Here is an 18,669-nt window from a genome sequence, read left to right on the forward strand (position 1 = left end):
ATTCGTTTATCGCACTGACTTTTCTACGGTGTTGTATTCGCATTTACGCATCTGTCAAATGTGTTGTTTCTACGTTTTGCAATTGAAAACTGAATCAGTTCTTGAATACAATCACAATTTGGTTTTATTGACGATATAAACATTTTAACAAAAAGTACGTATTATCTGTTTTCGACCGATAAAAATCCATTTTGGTTTAACAGAGTGTTAAAAGTAATTAAATATTTATTGTTCCATTTTGGTTTAACAGAGTGTTAAAAGTAATTAAATATTTATTGTTCCATTGGTTAAAGTAATGCACTTATTTGCATTGTCAAACAACTCCTCTAACCTCATTCGGTTTTTATTCGCTACTGACGTTCTTTTTGCAATTTCATTTTGTCGAAATAAAAGAAAAGACGTCATCCGGCAAATAATTAATTTTTTTTTTGTTCGTAATTTCGTTACTGCAGACCACAACATAAGTGCTCGAGAGAAAACAAGGCAAACATCCAAACATGAATGTGATTGATGTAAATTCGCCGCAATTCAAAGTATTAGATGCACTGCAATGTGTTTGTAGCCAAAACGCAAATCTTCTAAAAATCAACGAAAGTAAATTGGCCGAATGGGAAACACAAGCCGGTTTTTACACAACGATTACTCACATTATATTTGCCTATGAAAATGTCGAAACAAATGTCCGGTGGATGGCAACTGTTTATTTGAAAAATGGGATCACAAAATATTGGAGAAAAAATGCAACCAAGTAACATTAAATCAATTGATAAAGGAATATTTGTTGGATCCACGTGTCTTTAATTGTGTGCTTTTGTTCACTACAGTGCAATTTCTGAAAGCGAGAAGAGGGACATCAAATGTTTATTGCTGGCCCATTCATTCAAAGAGCCCATACCGCAAATTGCGATTCAAATTGCAGTTCTTTTAGGAAACATCTCACGTTTCGACTATCCAAATGATTGGATTGAGGTAATGAATTATTGAAAAGATATCGCTCACCAGATGAACGTAGTAAACGAAACGTTTTCTTCTGTTTAGCTTATGCCACGATTGGAAGAAGTTATTGGATCATCAGAATCCCTACATCAGCATCGTGGACTTATGATTTTACAACAAGTGGTTAAAACACTGGCCTCGAAACGTTTGAGAAATGATCGCAGAGTGTTTAAGGTACGTATTTCCGGAATGGTTTTTTATCGTATACTGACAGTTTATTTGTTTATTCATGACATTCAGGACCTCAGTTACCAGTTATACCCATGCATTTTCCAACTATTCCAATTATATACACAATCATTCTTTCAAAGTCTCGACGAAAATACAAACATAGATTCGAGTTACGGTCATTTGGATAAAGCACTAGTGACATTACGCATTTTAAGAAAACTTACCATTTTCGGAATTAATGAGCCGATCCAATTCGAACCATGTGCACTGTTCATGAATTCAATAATTCCATGTCTCAATAAGTTGCTGGAATATCGTTTTCGTTTGTTGGAAATGCAACATCAGCAGATGAACAATAGTGCGGGAAATGCACCGATACTTGGACGATTGATTGAATTGATTGAAAAATTTGTGTTGAAATTTATGAAAATATTGTACGAATACTTGGATAATCATACAAAATATTTCATCAATTTATTACCAGCATCATTGGAGTTTGCCTTCAATTATGTTTTTTATACGGGAACTCGTTTAATTTTCGACGCAAATAATCAAATAAATTTTCCGAATTTTGCAATACATTGCATCAATTTAATGAAACAAATCGCTATGAAAACCAGCACCGAAGAAGACGCACCAATAAAAACAGATGCAAAAAATATTTTCTTCACCGTCGAACGATTGAGCTATATTAGCGAAAAAATAATAACACATTACTTTTTGCTAACACAAAAGGACTTAGATCTATGGGATGACGATGCTGAGCAATACTCTTGCGATGAATGCGGTGAATCGTGGAAATATGATTTACGACCGTGCACAGAATCATTTTATTTGACTCTGTTTAGTCAATATCGTCCCGATATGGTTGTTGATTTGGTTAAATTAATACGTAAAGCACAGGAAAATACTTTTCATCAAGGCTCGGAGATGAAAGATATATTTTTGAAAGATGCCATTTATAAGGCGGCCGGATTGTCATCATTTAACTTATTCGATGAAGTGGGTTATATTTTGCATTCTTTAATTACCCAAATTATACATGTTTACATATGTTGATTACATTTTCCCCCATATTTATAGATTAACTTCGATGAATGGTTCACTAATCAACTGCTGCAAGAGCTCACGCTGTAACTAGATTTTTATTTTCTTTGCATAATCTGAATCTAATCAAACCAATTTCAATTGTTTTTTACAGTACGCAGGGAATTCATTTCCGAATCATCCGAAGACGCATAATATGGTTGATAGGGCAATGGACTAGTGTAAAATTTGATTCTAATCTTAGGCCAAAGGTGTATGAAGTTTGTTTACATTTACTTCAGTCAAATGAAGACATATGCGTTCGTTTGGCATCTTGCAAGTAAGAAGAAAAACAAAACGAAAAAATGTATTGTTGGTGTACGTTTATTTAACCTTTTTTTTTAAATATTTCAGAGCACTGATGAGCACATTAAGTGATTTCGAATTTGATTCGGTACAATTTGAAGAATATGTGCAACCCACATTCTCAGCATTATTTCAGCTATTGAGAGAAGCGAAGGAGTGTGAAACAAAGATGTCAGTGTTAAATGTGATGTCAGTTGTGGTGGACAAAATGGGCGATAAATTATCAAATGATGCTGAAAGTCTGTGTCACTATTTACCAATGCTATGGAATGAAAGCCAAGATCATAATATGTTACGTTGCGCGATTCTATCCGCTTTGGTAAATGTCACTTATCACAAATTACTGTTTAAATTTGTTGAATAACGATTTTCGTTTTATTATAGCTACAAATCATTGTTGCCATATCTGATATTCCACCGTTCCTCGCATCATTTTTGTACCCGGTTATCGCAATGAGCACAGATAAAGAGGAGCCATCCCATATATACTTTTTGGAAGATGCACTAGAATTGTGGCTTGTGGTCGTGCAAAATAGCACAGCATTAACACCGGAATTGCTTAGATTGAGCTCAAATCTAGTGCCATTGATAGGTTAATATTTTTATTGATCGGCATAATTATCTACCCTGGGCCAGGGCCCTGACAATATTACATGAAATGAAAATCATATTTTATATCATTAATCTAATAGAAAATTCATCGGAAAATATTCGGACAGTATTCAGCATAATTCAAGCGTACATTTTATTGGATGCAGAAGTCTATTTACAGCAACATGGCAAAAAAATTGTCGACACATGCATGTATTTACTTACTGATCTACGATCAGAAGGAATTGTGATGATAATGCGTTTGTTTGAGTCAATTTTGAGATCAACAGGCAACTATGGCGTTGAATTAATCTCATCAGCTCTACCCAGCATTTTCAAGTACATTCATCTTTGACACATTTAAACAATACTCGATTTTAAACAATTCGCCTACCATTTTACAGAAAAGTGACTGAAGACGATGAATGGCAAATGGTGATGTCATCGTACTTATCAATTGTGTCGCGTGTACTAATTCTAAATCAAATGATATTTATTCAAGTAATTCAAGGGCTCAATATACCTGCACCGTTTGAAACTTTTATGGACATTTGGCTCAGAAAAATGCCATTAATAGGCCAAAGTGATAAAAGAAAACTTTTGAGTAAGTTAAACGTTGGTGCGTACCAATGCAGTCAAATGTATACAATGTGTGTGTGTGTGTGTATGTTTTTCAGGTTTAGCTTTGGCAAGTTTATTAACTGTACAAGATGATATTATTTATCAACGCTTTGATGTTATTATTCAATGTATTTGTGAAACTTTGAACGATATTATGAAGGAAGATTTGGGAGACGATGCAAATGCATTAGTTGAGTGAGTACAGAAGAAGTATACATTGCTTATACATAAATATTAATGTTTTTGGTTTCAGTTCATTGATTTTAACAGATGAAACACCAATAGACGACGATGGTCTCTTCAAAATGGAACATATATTCTACAGCACACATCACTACGATCGATGTCGATCGGTCTGCATGAAAGTCAGTTCTCTTTATCATCTTTCAATCATTAAATATTGAAATAATTTGTTGTTTTTTTTTTTAATTCTTATGTAGGATCCTGTGCACACAGTGGTTTTACTGAACTACTTTCAGTCTCAATTGTACCAAGCAAAACTTGGTTTGGGCAATGAACGTTTCAACGTTCTGGTATCAACAATAGATGAGTCAATATTGAGAAATTTAGCCGATTACAATATCAATTTATTGCCTTGAAGAAATGCCCAATATATTATCACATACCTTGCTATCGAAAACATATTGTTATCATTTTATGTTTGAGCTATAAACAGTGTATACATTATAAATATTTGAAATCTACACGAATAAACTCAAACAGATCGATTTTCACACATTATTTATTTAGATTGTTTATTCTTCTGGTCAACATTGGAATTAAATGAACAACTTTCTATTTTCAAACATTATACGTGCACAAAATATTTTCAAAATAAAAATCAAGAGTAGAAGCTGGATCTAACTTAAATACTCTTTAAATGAATAATCTAGGTCCGAAAACGGCCGTCAAAATTTTCACGGATTCTATTCGCCATTCGATAATCCTTTTCTTTGAGGGTTTTCATGCTTCGGTGTGCAACAAGATCCCATGATTCTTGAAATATTTCGACCAAAACATATTCAGCTGCTTCATGCAATGCTCCAACGGCAGCGGCTTGCAATCGATAGTCATGTTTTTTATGTTCCTGCATTATTTCGCGTACCAAACGTTGAAATGGTAAGCGAGGAATGAGTAAATTCCACGACTCTTGTAGTCTTTTAATTTCTTTCAATACACGAATTCTTCTTTTGGTTCTCTGTCTTACTTTCTCGCCTGGCAACTTTCTTGATGAAGGTTTTAGTGGTAATTGTCGTGGTAATATAATAATATTTGGTGTGCCATCTGCCATATGAATCGATTCTTTGGATCCATCACTCTGGAAGAGAAATAAAATGTAAAATCATGTTCTTAGTTGATTGTATGCAATACAAATTTTTATTGTATTGTGGACTTACGTGTTGAACTGTTAACGGATCCGCATCCAAAGGTGTGGCTGCATCATTCAAGTTATCCGCGTTTCCCGGAGGAGAATGATTTTGTTCTTGTTGAAGGGGCTCATCTTCGTTGCTTGTGTCATTACTTTTTTCCTATTAAAGAGTTATTTGTATTAAACATTACGACGATTTATTAATTTGTGCTTTAATTTCATACCACTTGCTGGTTGCTTTCATTTTCATCATTTTCTTCTGGAGATTCTGCGTTGGCTGGACCTCGATCCGATGAACTTGTTGATTCACCTAAATCATCTTGCGCTTTCGAACGCGGTACATTTTTATCTTTCTTGGGTGTTCTATCTTCAGTTTCTGTGGCATGACTTTTGCTCTGTTAACAAATCATTTGGATGGAATATATTCACAATATGTTCGTTTAACAATACTTACCACATTCTGAGTGCTTTCATTTTGATCACTCTTTTCTGGAGATTCTCTCTGGGTCGGACTACGAACGTTTTTCACAGGAGAACGTTCTTGTTCACTTTCTTTTTGTGATGTATCACGTGTATTCTGTTTGCTTATATCCGGTAATTCTTTACCTCGCAATTTAAAAACGACATCCATTGTGACAGCAAATAAATTGATTTTTTCTGCTAATGAACATATACCTATCAAAGATATTTGAGCGTTTTCGTAAATTATTCAACGGAATTTGGAAGATTTTAATTATTTTTTTTTGTTTTTGTGTGACCTCTCGATTCCTTGAAATCTGTTTGATGATTTAACGGAACGTTTTTTGGAAAATACACAATTTCTACTTATTTTTCATGTAATATGCTAATGTAATTAATGTTTCTATTCGGAAAATTCTTTTTCAGCTTATTTATTTTACCCTTTTTCCACCGTTTTGATCCGATCTGTTTCCCGCCACAAAAGCAAACAACACGATTTTCGATTGCAACCAAATGTCACAGTAGGCGTAGCGGTACTAACTGCAGTGCAAGGTTACAAGTGTGAAACTGAGCGTCGGCATTGAGAATTCGTTTTGTATGAACACAAAGTGACGTTTAATATTTTCTGTTTAAACCATTCCTCTCTGACGCAGCTAAAATGCACGATGTTGGCAAACCAACTGCTCTATAAAAATATACAATATTTTTTCTGTAATTTTACCTAAAAAGACAATTTCTGAATTCATAAAAAAACATGAAAATTTTCGGCTTTCGCTATAATTTAACAAAAGTCAAAACAAGAGTTTCTGCAGGAAATAAAACATAATAATTTCCACAGTAAATCATTTATTCACGGTCAACACTGTCTGATAATGACTGAAAAAATTTGAAGATGTCAATGACATTCCTTTGAAGATAATTTGTTACTAATACAAAAACTTGTCATATTTTTGGCGACTTCTGACTGCAAAATTATTGTCATTTGAAGTGAGAAGACCAACTCGGCACGAAGAAGAAGAAAAATAATTTTAAAATTCGTTATGTATTTGTACAAAATGACGTTTGGTGTTGTTTGTTTTAAAATTTTCACCAAAATGCGTCAAGAATCGTATTGTCGTGCAAAAAAAAAATGTGTCGTACGATTTTATATTGAAATATTTCAGACATTTTTCGACGAAAAATCAAACGGTCTCGACATGTCTTCAAATATAAATTTTTGGGAGACGTTATAGCAGTATACTGTGACTCACAGTCTGTGAGACAAAAAGATCATCATTCTTAAAAAGTGGAAAATATATTAGTTGGTAAAACCTACAACACATCTTGTAAATGATATAATAAAATGATAATAGTAGTTCACTATTAGCAAACACCATAACTGGTAGAATTCATTAAAAAAAGAATTGTTTTAGTCTATTTTTGCAGTACTTTATTTGAACAATTAAATTTGTGCTCACGTCAGAGACATTTTCGATATATTATATTGAGGCTTCGTATAAATGTGAGAATAATGAATCGTTGACGCAATTGGTCAAAATTATAAATGTATTTTTTTTTTTTTAAGTCCGATTCACTCCTATATTTATTGTAACCGCTTAGAAACAAATAAATCCTTTCAAAATTGAGTGTAGTCGAAATTTTTTAAGCTAATATCAAAACGAAGCTCTTTAGCACTCGGATAGCTTGTTTGTGTGCCATATTGTTGTACGGTCATGGAGGCGATCGTTATAGCACCTCCGATTTTCTTGTAGAGCGGAACGTTTGTGTCATATCGTGCCAAATAATGAGCCAACGCACCAACAAAGGCATCGCCAGCACCTGTAGTATCTAGAATATCTTCAATACGTGGCGCACGCACGTGAACTGGATTGGGATGATCAGCAGAAGCAAATATTGCACCATCTCTTCCCAATGTTATGATAACGATATTGCAACCGAGACATAAGAAATTACTAATTGCACGCTTTGCTTCTCTGAAAAATTAAACAATTGACATGAAATAAAACAATGAGAGAAACTACTAGAATCAAATTTAGATTATTTTACTTACTCAATATCGGGAACATCTCGCCTTGTTAGTGCTGCTGCTTCCACTTGATTTACACACAAAATCGTTGGTAGCGTGAACAGTTCCAAAGTATTTTCGTTTGGTGACGGTGATGCATTTAAAATCGAGATAGAGTTTTTGTCTTTCATTCGAAGGGCAGCCAATGTTGCTTGTAGTGGGTTTTCCAACTGACACACCAACACCTGAAATTGAAAAGATAAAAATTATTTGCAAATTTTCTCAGAAATGTTGACTTGTGAGAAATATATTTTCTAGTTTCGCAAATCGATTCAAATTTTGGATGAGGCTTCTGCAGATGTAACTTTTGTGGAACCTCGTAAGAAATGGAACAATTTCTATTAATTCAAATATCAAAAATTGAAATTTTACTATATATCTTCGGCGAATTTCTAACGTTTTATTATATAAATATTTTCTAGTGCGGATAACTAGGTAAAAAATAGAAATAGAACAATTCAAATAAAACAGATGAAAGTGAACATACTATACTGAAACAACAAAAACAAATATGACAATCAATTTCTAGTCATTTTGTTTTGGTATTGAAGACATGGTATTACTTTATCTTGTGTATTTTTGCCTATCTGAAAGCGTATTTATCGGTGATGTACACAATCTATCTTTATAATGATCTACAGAATTTTGCCTGAATTAAAGCATTATATATAGTAATAGTAACAAGTATTGTATTTTGTATACCTTAGTCTTCCGTATCACTTCAGCTGCTTTATCAATATCACCAGGACATAATGCATCACTTGCACCAGGAATAATTACGATTTGGTTTTCACCATCGCTTGAAACGTTAATTTGTGCAAGACCCGTACTTCCGTTAACCGTTTCCACATGCGTTGCTTCAACATTGAATTTTTCCAAATTGTCGCGATATTTTTGGCCCCAATCGTCGGTGCCGACCTGAAAATTAAGAGATCACTGTGATGAAATTGTCAACCATTTAATTGTTGGACACTTTACCTTCGAAATTAGTGCAGTTTTGCTACCAAGTTTTGCGGCTGCAACGCATTGATTTGCACCTTTACCTCCAAATCCGGTTTGATACCGACTGGCTCGTAATGTTTCGCCGGGCTTCGGTAAAGTCGGCACATAACTTACAGTTGTATTTGATATAAAATGAGAGAAAAATGTAATTTCAAAGATTGAATTACTTATTACTTACAACATATAAAACAATTGATTGACATTAACATCACAAAATAATATCTATATATTCATAATAAATTATGATCACGCATGAGCATGAAACCCCTTTTTCTATGAGTGTTCAATATTTTCGTTTTTGGCAATTGTATTACCTTATACAATCGATTATACTACATCCAAGTACTGTCACGTCAATTGTTTTGTCATCACCAAAAGTCGGCAATAACTGTAAAAAAGAGAATAAATCACAAAATTTAATGTTAGAATTTTTGATAAATTTTAAACAATTGTTTTCTAGATGATTTTCGATGAAACTTACATTTGAATTCATTTTCAAGTTAATTTTGTTGTATTCCGCTTGATGTTATACAAGTACGCGCGAAACTCTTCAGATAAGATTAACGGTGTTTTTGTTTTCGTGCTTGTCATAAATCAACTCAATCAAATACACTAAAAAGCTGAATCGTACTGTTGAAATAAATACACTACATTAGTATATTATACATAAAACTGAAAATGATTATTTTTTTATTAAACTAGCCTATGGAAGTAGACTCCAAATTTCAAACCTAAGGGTAAAATTTTCATGATTAAAATTATCACAATAAAAAATAAATAAAAATAATTTCTTATCAGATCTTTGGAAAAAAAATCCCATCAATACAACAAAATATTAAATTAATCAATTAACTAAGAAACTATGTTTGATCTAATAAGAACCGACGCTAATTTGAAACAAATTGACCACTCTTTCCGTACGCGACATAATACAGGTAAAAAAAGTTCTAAAGGTAGCTATTATTCAACAAAATAGATTTTCAAAGAAAAATTGTTTATAAATTTTGATGTAAAATAATTGTGAAAAAGTCTTAGGTGTTTTTAGTTAAATTGAGACATGAATTAATCATTGTCATAAGATGAAACTTACAAATTTCATGTAATTTTTTTTATTACGGAACTGATGTGTATGTCATCGGCACAAAAAGCAAGCAGTAACTAATCTTATACTTGATTTCGCGTCAAAACCATGATATTTTCTCTGCACCTCACTCGTACATATGTTGTGTTAGTATTCTAGTGTGTTAGTATTCTACTGAAACATATATATATGTGTGAACGTTTTAAGAACTCATGGTTTCGGATACGTACGTATCCAATAGGAATTTATACAAAATATGTCTCCAAATTCTATTTATATTAAATGACTTTTTCAACAAAATAAAATTCCAAAAATGTGTCCAATTTCTTTAAATATAAAAGCAATGCGGTTATTGTGTGTGTATATGTGTGACATAAGTAAGTTTCTCAAACAAGCGTAAACAAACACATGTTTTTTTTTCGCAAATACGATGTAGTCAAAAACTGTGTTTATGCAAATGAGATGAAATGCACGCTTATCAGGTTTGTTACCAACCATTTTATCTTTTTTATATTAAACAGTTGGCACTCCTGACAATGCATTTAAACGTTCTATTTACCTCGTTTGTTTCGTTTTCCACACTGACCATTTGTTTGACAGTTCTGCTGTCAATTGTGAACATAGTAGTGACATAATAGATGTTCATTTGAGAAAAAGACGAAAAGTAATCATTGTTTTATCATAATTTATAGTTAAAAAAAGGTGGAAATTTTGTCACAATAGGTGGAAAACATGTCAGCGATTAAGTCCATTTCAAATTTGAAGACATTTCCCATTAAGAGATTCTTCAGCCAAAAACCAAAATCAACATCTACACCGAAATCCGATGAAGGTGCTTCAATAAATGCCAACGTTCCAGGCTTTAGTTCTTATGTGATCAAACAAAAAGAAGGCCCATTAGGACCCGGAGAGGGAGCTTCTAAAACAAACACGTACAAAGCGCCAGAATATTTCTCGTATGATAGATTCTCGTACCACGGCGCTGAAATCGAGCTCGCAAAATATAGATGCTCACAACCTTCCGCTGTTAAAGGACAAAACTAACATTTTCACCAATCAATATATGTTTAGAGTCTCTGAGCTAAAATTGCAGAATTAGTCAAAGTTGTAATGCATTCATATATTGTAAAAACTGGAATAGTGGCCAGAAACTAAAAATAAAACAGTTGTAAAAATCAATTTATTGTGTCATTTTTTTTAAACAAATGAGTTTTTATAATTGTTCACTTAATAAAATATAATATGCAAACTTCCATGAAAAAGTTATTCAGCCTTTGGTCAAACTATGGTAAAAGCCATATATCAAGCACCATAGTGTTGGACCTCATTTACTATACTTACCACATTCTAACGATAAGGCCAATTTTCGTCACTTCATGTCTTTGACTGAGCTCACATTCTGGATGCGACATTAAAAAGAAAGTTGAAACATTCAAAATTCCCAAAAAATGCAATCCATAAAACATAAAAACGTCCGCGTATATTCTAACGAAATTTAAAAAAAAATCGAAAATCAAAATTAAATTATATTTATTAACTTAAAAAATTTGGTCAAGCCACTGATCTCTTGGACTTGAAGCGTGACATAACATTTAGAAAAGATTCAAAAAACTATTATGATTAATAAAACATTATTAATAATATCATTATTATTATCATCAGACTTCATGAGTTGCTTTCAGTTGAAAAAGTAGCAGTGAAAAAAAAAACACATTTTGAAAATTATAAATTGAAATTTTTTTATTTCGACTAAATAACCTCACATAATGAATACCAGCATTAAAGTTTTCAGTTTGAAATTAAAGTGTTTAGTAAATGTTTAGAAATTAATTCGATCATAGATCATTGTATGTGAGTTAAAATTTTGTTTTGTTTCATTAAATAGAAATTAATAAAATAAATCATATCAAATTGAATGTATGAAGTGAATGGTGTTGAAATGCGATAAAATGCGATTGTCAAGTAAATAAATTAATAGAATGAACAGAAATCGATATTCAAAACATTTAAATGAATTATTGGTATATTTTTGTCACTATAGTGTGTGTCCCTACTTCGAATCAAATCCAATTTACTATATTTTATTTACAAAATAAATAAACAGCAAACTTCAATTTAATAATTATTAATCATTAACATTATAAAAAATAATAGAAACATAAATGTATTGACCGAATTTATGGAATATTTACAATGTGGTTGCATGCTTCACGTGAGCGTATACTGTTTAAAGCTAGAATTTGTGTTTCACATTGTTTTTATTTTTATTTTTATTTCATTCAATCATTCGAGTCGTCGTGATTAGTCCATTGAATTGAAAAGATAAGAAATGATTTGATTTGATTCGAAGCTGAGGTGAATAGTGATCAGAACAAAAAGTATATTTCAGGATAATGAAAAATGAATGATGAACCTTTGAATGCATTAAAACTGAAAATCTTACAAAGAAAATTAAATTTTAACTTGCCTACTTCGTATTAAATTTAATATAAATTTTTAAAAATAAACATCAAAGCGTAGCTTTTCTACTACAATAAAAAAAAATTCATTTCTGGATTGAAATTTAAGTATTTATCTAAAAAAAGAAAAGAATTTCTTGTCAAAAACTTCACTTCATCCCTGAATGTGAAATATATGAAATGGAAATTTCCATACAAACCAAATTGAAATGTGAATTGAATTCAACACAAATTGAAGGCCAATTCATGACATACATCAAATGTACTCGATAAATTGTTAACATCATATTTTTTTTTTTTTTTTTGTCTTTCTGTATTAATCCTTGATCGATAACAATATCAAGGGGCTGTAATTGTGTGAATGTGTACGAAGTGAGTGCGTGTGACATTTTTGTGCTTTGAAACAATTAATATGTGCTGAAGATATTCAAGTTCTTTTTTTGTTGGATTTGTGTTGTATACAAATAACGAAATACATCTACAATTGAAAATCGAACACAAAACTAACTGAACAATTCCGTTTTAATTGATACCAAATGTCATGAGTTCGCTTTATCTATTTCTCCATTTCCACTTGGAAGGTGAGAATCAAAATAACTGTCAGTAATGCGAGAATTTTTCGTTTGTTAATGAGTTACGCGTCATTTCGTTACGTATAAATAAATTAGGTGATTTATCAAGGCCCAAATTGTGATGTCTATGATGATTCAGTGTTGGCAACGTCGCAGTTGAATTTTGATTGCTGCCTGTGCACATACCACTTCGTATTAGATGTAAATAGTTGTCGTCACCAATTGGTGCCTGCCGACTGCCATATTTCATTTCACGATCGATAAGAGCACGATATGTCAAATGAATTTGTTGCAGTTTAACTGCTGTGTCAATCATTGCCTTAACGTTTTTATGAAATTGGTGAAGATCCTCTGGTGAAACAATTTCTTTACTGTAAACGCTATTTGGTTCGGTGAATAATTTTAAATCATCCAAATTATTTATAATTAACGTATTCAAACGCTGTAAGTCACGCGCAGGATCTAATGTGGTAGCTAAACCCATCTGAAATGGCGACGGTGACACCGTTTGGCATCCCTTCACATATTGATCACGCTCTTTACAACTATAATTATGAAATAGAATGAAAACAATGTTATTTTGATCAAAATACATGTATGAAATTTGATTTTTGATTTGAAAAAAATCTTTACCATGTCCATGCTCCACTTATATATGCTGATGGATGAAAACTTTCCAAACGTGCCGCATTTGATTGACAAATTTTACTCAACAGATCCACCCAATCTTTTTCTTCAACGCAATTTGAAGTTTTAACATACAACGTCCGATCTTTTCTTATAATCTAAATCAAAAAGAATAAAAATGGAATTTCATTTAACATGCGTTCGAGCAGATCTATACCAAATGAATTTGTTGATTCAACACACCTGAAATATGTTTTGTAACTTAAAACTTCGTTCGTTTAGCCTTTCAACGGCTAATATCTCAGATAAGGGTATATCACAGATTGGATTTTTGCCTTTTGATTTGGCATAGCTCAACGATTGGGTAGTCAAACGAAAATAACGTTGTCTAAAATTATGTCGACCAAATCGTCTGCGTCCTTGAGATCGTTTTGTCATCACTCTGCCAAAAGAAACATCAAAATGATTTAGATTAGTTTTAAGAAAAATAAATCTTTCCAATGCGTCAATGTAACTTGTACTCTTACCCTTCCTTGAGTAGCACAGGTTCCAAGAGTGTATTTTCGTTGGGATTTGCTCCAATGGTCGATATAACTTCCAAAAAGTGTTTTACAGCCTCTACATGTTTCTCGGTACAAAATTTCTTGTATAATTGGCCAGTATATTCCTCTTTACATGGTTGTTGGGCAGATCGAGAACAGACTAAATTACCGAGAGAATTTATGGTCTTCGATATAAGAGTTAATGTTCGATTTGTTTGAATATCCTGAAAAAAATCATTGAAATCCTCTGATTAATTGACTTTTCATTAAAATAAACGCAAAAATATGCTCATATCATTTTGTACTAATTGTATTCAAACAATGAGTGTATTCACAAATTTCAAATGCATAAAATGGTCTTGGACTACAGATTTTTTTGATATTAAAAATATATTTTTCTATTACACTATTTATAGCATAAATTCAAAGAACCATATTACAAAGCTGAACAACACTTATTCCAATTAACATTTTTTTGTATTACTTCCCACGTTGCCATACTACGTATTGGGCATATTTTCTATTAAAACAAAAATTGGTAGACAAAAACAATATAAAAGGTAACAAAATATCGATTCAGCAAGCATATAGAATCCAATAAATGCAAACGTTCAATATACTTTGAAGAGGTGTTCACCGAAAAAAAAAACGCTGTTCTATTCTAATAAACAAATTCTACATATATTTATTATATAACAAATTGGTTTTACAGATTACAATCTTTTTTATTTAGATTCTTGCTTCCAAATTATTTAAGCAAATAATTTTTGTTCAAACTAAGTTATTGTGATTATGGAGATTTGGAACGGGTCTTATTCCGTACTTTAAAGTTTAAACAAACATATCAACACCTACGTAGTACGTACTTTAGTACGTTATGCATATATAAATAAAATATTATGTTGTTAACCGAATATGGTGAAAATATTCAAATAAATGTAATATACACAAAAATTGAAATCAACTCACCAATGGTTCTGTTGTAAGATCGAATAATTTTGGTCCAAGTATTGCGGGAGCGAAAAACCGAAGGAATATAAATCCGGATACCACGGAATATCGTACTTCTTTGTTATGCGGAAAATATTTTGCTGCACATTCTCTGAGATCATGAAATATTTGGCATAAAATCGGCGGGCATCTCACCGCACTGTTAATTATAGCCTCGAATACTCGTTCTACATACTCTTGTAAATTTACTAGATTGTTCTCAGCCATTGATTTATCTTTAACACGCGTCGGATCGATCTCGCACGGTTTCTTTTCAGCCAAAATAGCGTCAACAATGGGACGTAAAGTGCTATGTAAGTAATGTAAACCGGAAAGTCTCATAACCTCGTCCATCATTTTGCTAACGAGTGTGTTTCCGCGGAATATCGTTGTTTGATCGGTTAATTTTGATATTTCGTAATCAGCCAGCGCCTTGATGACGGGCGATATTATGTTCTCATGGGTGAATAGGCGCACCAGAGGCTGTGCGATTTCGGTTTTATTTGATACAAGCTCACCGAGAATATAAATGGGTGACAATGTAATCGGCTGCTGCAGACTTTGTATGAGTAAATTTAGTAGATTGTCATAAGTTGCTAGGGGAAATACATGATCGGCAGTATAAACTAATTTTAAACGTAAAGAACCGAGTGAATTGTCGCTGCTGAGCCGGGTGCCCGGTGGTGTTGCACACGATCGTGTTGGCCGGGCTAGGGTACTTCGTGGTTGAAAGTAATACCAAGCATCCGGTTTGATTGCATTTTGTTGTTGTTTGCCGTGCAGTGGGATTTTAATTTCACCTAAAAATACATCTTCACCCACACCAACATCATGCCACACAGTAACACTTAATTCAAATAAATCGGCACCATCTAGTGGGGCCACCGTATATACATTATTACCCATAATCGACTTGCTGTCACAATCAATGCTTAAGTCAAAATTCATTGTTTCGTCGAACTTTGGATTTATTGTTTTTTTTCGAGATTTCGTTCGCTTCACAATTTTCTTTTTATTTGTATAGATAGCTGTCACTATAATATATGGATCGCAGTTACCATTTTTTTTAGCTAATTCAACACACTCCAATACACGTATTGCGACACGACTTTTCACACCATTTCGAAATGATCCTAATGTGTCCAGCGTATTCGAGCTGGTTTTCTTACTTTGTGAACTAAACAAACTAAGATCGGTGTTACCAAAAATGCTTCTCGTCTTACTAATTGTACTACTACAACCACTATTTCCACTTGAATTATTTGGAATGGATGATGACACACAAGATGCTGTTTTAATGCTTCCACCATGAGTATTTGCTGCTTGTGCATCGTTCGATGTTTTATTCTCCTTAAACTCACTGTTACCATCATTTTTGAATACTGATGATGATGACGACGATGATGTAGATCCAATTCCAGCCAAATCATTTAAATTTGTCGTTGGATTTACAGTGGTTTTTGTGGTATGCAAAGTAATCGAGTCATCAAAATCTGATCTTCGTTTTAAATTGCCGATCCCATCGTCGATTGAGAGTACGATATGTGCCATGCCCTGTACTTCTGAATCAGCATCAACTGACTGCAAGGCGAACCAATGATCTTTATGATTGTACGAATGCAATTCCTCACGTTTTATTGCAATTTTACCAATAGCCTTATCTTGTTTCAAATGCTTATCTCGATCCCATATGTAAACGGCTAGATATCGAAATTTTCGTGGTATTTCAAATTGATACTCTTCACCAAAAAATGGACTTAGCGTTCGTTCAATCGTTGGCGTTCGCGTAATTTCTTCTTGATCCAAGGCAACTGTGCAATAAACATCGCGGAAAGCAGCATTCGAGCCATTTGTACAGTGGCTTCGGCCTTGCAAATTCTTGGCCTCGCCTGTTCAAAGTTGAAAAAAAGAGCAAACAAATGAATAAAACAATTAGAATACGTGAGTTATATGGAAAATATTCGTTGAACATTAGATTTCATTTAATTATATATTTATTTTTACGTAATTATTCGATTTCGAAAAATTCCCCCAAAATGTGTACATTTGTTGTATTATGTGTCGAAATATCGAAAATTATTTCTTTTATTATTTTTTTTATTCTAACACACTTTTTTTGTTGATATTGAAAAAAAAAAAATATCAATGGCGATAAAGAAAGAAACGGAAATATCCTTGTGGAAATCAGTGCATTCATTACACATTATTCAACTCATTCAAACTGTTGCTGGTTAATATCGAGATATAGTAAACAACAACAATTTGCTGTGTAAACAAGAGCGCGATATCAACGAACCAAGTCAAAAGCACAATTCATTGTTTCGAACTTCTGCGCATTCGCATGACAAATATACATATGTGTGAATGTGTACATGAAAAGTTCATTCATTAGATTTTGGGCCATTAATAAATTCACGCATACATTTGGAGTGGCACAATTTTTTCTTGAATCAGAATGACTTTTTGTTGTTACATGTGGGAGATATATGATGCGGACACGATAACACTACTACAAACGAAACAAAAAAAAAAACGCCAATAAAAATATACAGCGACCTGATGCGCCATTGTATTTCACCATCACAGTCACTTACATTGTGCACGCGTTATTCTCTTTATCATGAGAAAATAATATTCGATCAAACAAATGCTAATAATATCTGTAACGCTACTGGATAAATTTATTCCGGAATAGAGGCAATTTGGATTATAAATTATGACACTTGAACGCACAATATACACGTAAACACAAAATTGTTCATTTTCAAAAGCGGGTCTCCGATTAAAAAATGAAGATTTTTTCCTTGTTATGCTCCTCATTTCATTTCGGAATATAAATATTGATGAATTACACACACAATTATTCATATGAATAAATGAAAGTGTAGAAAAACGAAGTAAGCGATCAATCAAACTGAACGATTTGTTAATCAAGTACGGTAAAATCTCTCTGCCACCTTTATTATATCCATAAATGTGAAATACTTCATATACCACATAAAATTTTCATGAATTTCTGACCACCTGCACATGGCTTGGGTATTCATTTTGCGAAATTACATGCGAGAAAGTGCTGTATTGGTGACATACATATCAAATGAACATCTATCTCAATCTCTCATAAATTTATAATTTAAAAAAGTCAGTTTTCAACACATTATTTTTGGTAAATATTTATGAATATTTTAGATCATTATGTCTATTATTTGCTTCGATTTTAACTGACTTATACACCAATAAATAACCGATTCGTCTCTTCATCGATTGAATGAATAAATACATGAGCACAGTTTCACATTTTTGTTGTGTACGGCCCACAGCACAAAGGCAACAACACCAACAACACAAGTACAACAACAAAAAAAACATCATTTTCCTGTTCGCTTTCAATTCACACACAGATTTGATGTTTTACTACTGACTGTTGTTCCCTTTCTCTGTGAAAACAACGCCAGTCTTAATTCGTTGTAATTAATATTCTTCAAACGGTATTTCACATAAATATTTTGCACACAATAATAACACTTTGATGATTTTGTCGATTATGAGACAAGAAATTCATTAGTTTTAAAAAACCTACCAATTTTTACTTTTAGTCTTTCTTCCACACGAACTTTGCGTGTATCATCCGCCATATTGAATCCATCACTAGTAGATTACCTTTTATAATTCTGGCTTGTAAGCGAAATATTTTGGATTTCTATTGAGGTTGTTGACGGTGTGTAAGTATAT

General features: G+C 32.6%; 4 protein-coding genes across 4 annotated transcripts; 1 reads left to right on the plus strand and 3 right to left on the minus strand.

The window, feature by feature from the left end:
* Positions 1 to 34: 34 nt before the first annotated feature.
* Positions 35 to 4,516, plus strand: LOC116342324 (importin-11). The gene is made up of 14 exons (XM_031769876.1): positions 35 to 154; positions 453 to 748; positions 825 to 969; positions 1,039 to 1,170; positions 1,237 to 2,169; positions 2,251 to 2,300; positions 2,369 to 2,533; positions 2,608 to 2,878; positions 2,944 to 3,151; positions 3,252 to 3,489; positions 3,555 to 3,754; positions 3,828 to 3,966; positions 4,025 to 4,136; positions 4,212 to 4,516. Exons 2-14 carry the CDS (start codon positions 498 to 500, stop codon positions 4,368 to 4,370), a joined length of 3,003 nt encoding a protein of 1,000 aa, XP_031625736.1. The 5' UTR covers positions 35 to 154; positions 453 to 497; the 3' UTR covers positions 4,371 to 4,516.
* On the minus strand, positions 4,496 to 6,172 carry LOC116342326 (histone H3-like centromeric protein CSE4). Its single transcript, XM_031769878.1, has 5 exons — positions 6,040 to 6,172; positions 5,595 to 5,815; positions 5,365 to 5,535; positions 5,169 to 5,300; positions 4,496 to 5,089 (listed from the first exon to the last, which is right to left on the minus strand). The coding sequence occupies exons 2-5, from the start codon at positions 5,769 to 5,771 to the stop codon at positions 4,661 to 4,663; spliced, it is 909 nt and encodes a 302-aa protein (XP_031625738.1). The 5' UTR covers positions 5,772 to 5,815; positions 6,040 to 6,172; the 3' UTR covers positions 4,496 to 4,660.
* An 833-nt stretch (positions 6,173 to 7,005) lies between these two features.
* On the minus strand, positions 7,006 to 9,877 carry LOC116342534 (ribokinase). The gene is made up of 7 exons (XM_031770192.1): positions 9,757 to 9,877; positions 9,148 to 9,296; positions 8,981 to 9,054; positions 8,643 to 8,775; positions 8,367 to 8,582; positions 7,650 to 7,849; positions 7,006 to 7,572 (listed from the first exon to the last, which is right to left on the minus strand). The coding sequence occupies exons 2-7, from the start codon at positions 9,157 to 9,159 to the stop codon at positions 7,215 to 7,217; spliced, it is 993 nt and encodes a 330-aa protein (XP_031626052.1). The 5' UTR covers positions 9,160 to 9,296; positions 9,757 to 9,877; the 3' UTR covers positions 7,006 to 7,214.
* A 2,617-nt stretch (positions 9,878 to 12,494) lies between these two features.
* Positions 12,495 to 18,624, minus strand: LOC116342566 (GTPase-activating protein). Its single transcript, XM_031770232.1, has 6 exons — positions 18,518 to 18,624; positions 14,917 to 16,826; positions 13,933 to 14,171; positions 13,649 to 13,847; positions 13,412 to 13,563; positions 12,495 to 13,323 (listed from the first exon to the last, which is right to left on the minus strand). Exons 1-6 carry the CDS (start codon positions 18,570 to 18,572, stop codon positions 12,807 to 12,809), a joined length of 3,072 nt encoding a protein of 1,023 aa, XP_031626092.1. The 5' UTR covers positions 18,573 to 18,624; the 3' UTR covers positions 12,495 to 12,806.
* Between the last annotated feature and the right edge of the window lie 45 nt (positions 18,625 to 18,669).

The sequence above is a fragment of the Contarinia nasturtii genome, unplaced genomic scaffold, assembly GCF_009176525.2.
Source record: "Contarinia nasturtii isolate CC-2019 unplaced genomic scaffold, AAFC_CNas_1.1 Cnas_scaffold_864, whole genome shotgun sequence".
Classification (NCBI taxonomy): Eukaryota; Metazoa; Arthropoda; class Insecta; order Diptera; family Cecidomyiidae; genus Contarinia; species Contarinia nasturtii.

What these genes read in the sequence shown, in the direction of transcription:
- LOC116342324 (XM_031769876.1), top strand. Translation starts at nt 498, where the DNA reads ATGAATGTGATTGATGTAAATTCGCCGCAATTCAAAGTATTAGATGCA. An exon ending in ATCCAAATGATTGGATTGAG is followed by an intron (nt 970 to 1,038) that starts GTAATGAATTAT and finishes TCTTCTGTTTAG; the next exon opens with CTTATGCCACGATTGGAAGA. An exon ending in GATGCAAATGCATTAGTTGA is followed by an intron (nt 3,967 to 4,024) that starts GTGAGTACAGAA and finishes TTTTGGTTTCAG; the next exon opens with TTCATTGATTTTAACAGATG.
- LOC116342534 (XM_031770192.1), bottom strand. An exon ending in AGTATAATCGATTGTATAAG is followed by an intron (nt 8,776 to 8,980) that starts GTAATACAATTG and finishes TACAACTGTAAG; the next exon opens with TTATGTGCCGACTTTACCGA. An exon ending in CGAGATGTTCCCGATATTGA is followed by an intron (nt 7,573 to 7,649) that starts GTAAGTAAAATA and finishes TTAATTTTTCAG; the next exon opens with AGAAGCAAAGCGTGCAATTA.
- LOC116342326 (XM_031769878.1), bottom strand. Translation starts at nt 5,771, where the DNA reads ATGGATGTCGTTTTTAAATTGCGAGGTAAAGAATTACCGGATATAAGC. An exon ending in ATGAAAGCACTCAGAATGTG is followed by an intron (nt 5,536 to 5,594) that starts GTAAGTATTGTT and finishes ATTTGTTAACAG; the next exon opens with AGCAAAAGTCATGCCACAGA. An exon ending in ATCCGTTAACAGTTCAACAC is followed by an intron (nt 5,090 to 5,168) that starts GTAAGTCCACAA and finishes TTTCTCTTCCAG; the next exon opens with AGTGATGGATCCAAAGAATC.
- LOC116342566 (XM_031770232.1), bottom strand. Translation starts at nt 18,572, where the DNA reads ATGGCGGATGATACACGCAAAGTTCGTGTGGAAGAAAGACTAAAAGTA. An exon ending in AAGACTAAAAGTAAAAATTG is followed by an intron (nt 16,827 to 18,517) that starts GTAGGTTTTTTA and finishes AACTTTGAACAG; the next exon opens with GCGAGGCCAAGAATTTGCAA. An exon ending in ATCTTACAACAGAACCATTG is followed by an intron (nt 14,172 to 14,916) that starts GTGAGTTGATTT and finishes GATTTTTTTCAG; the next exon opens with GATATTCAAACAAATCGAAC.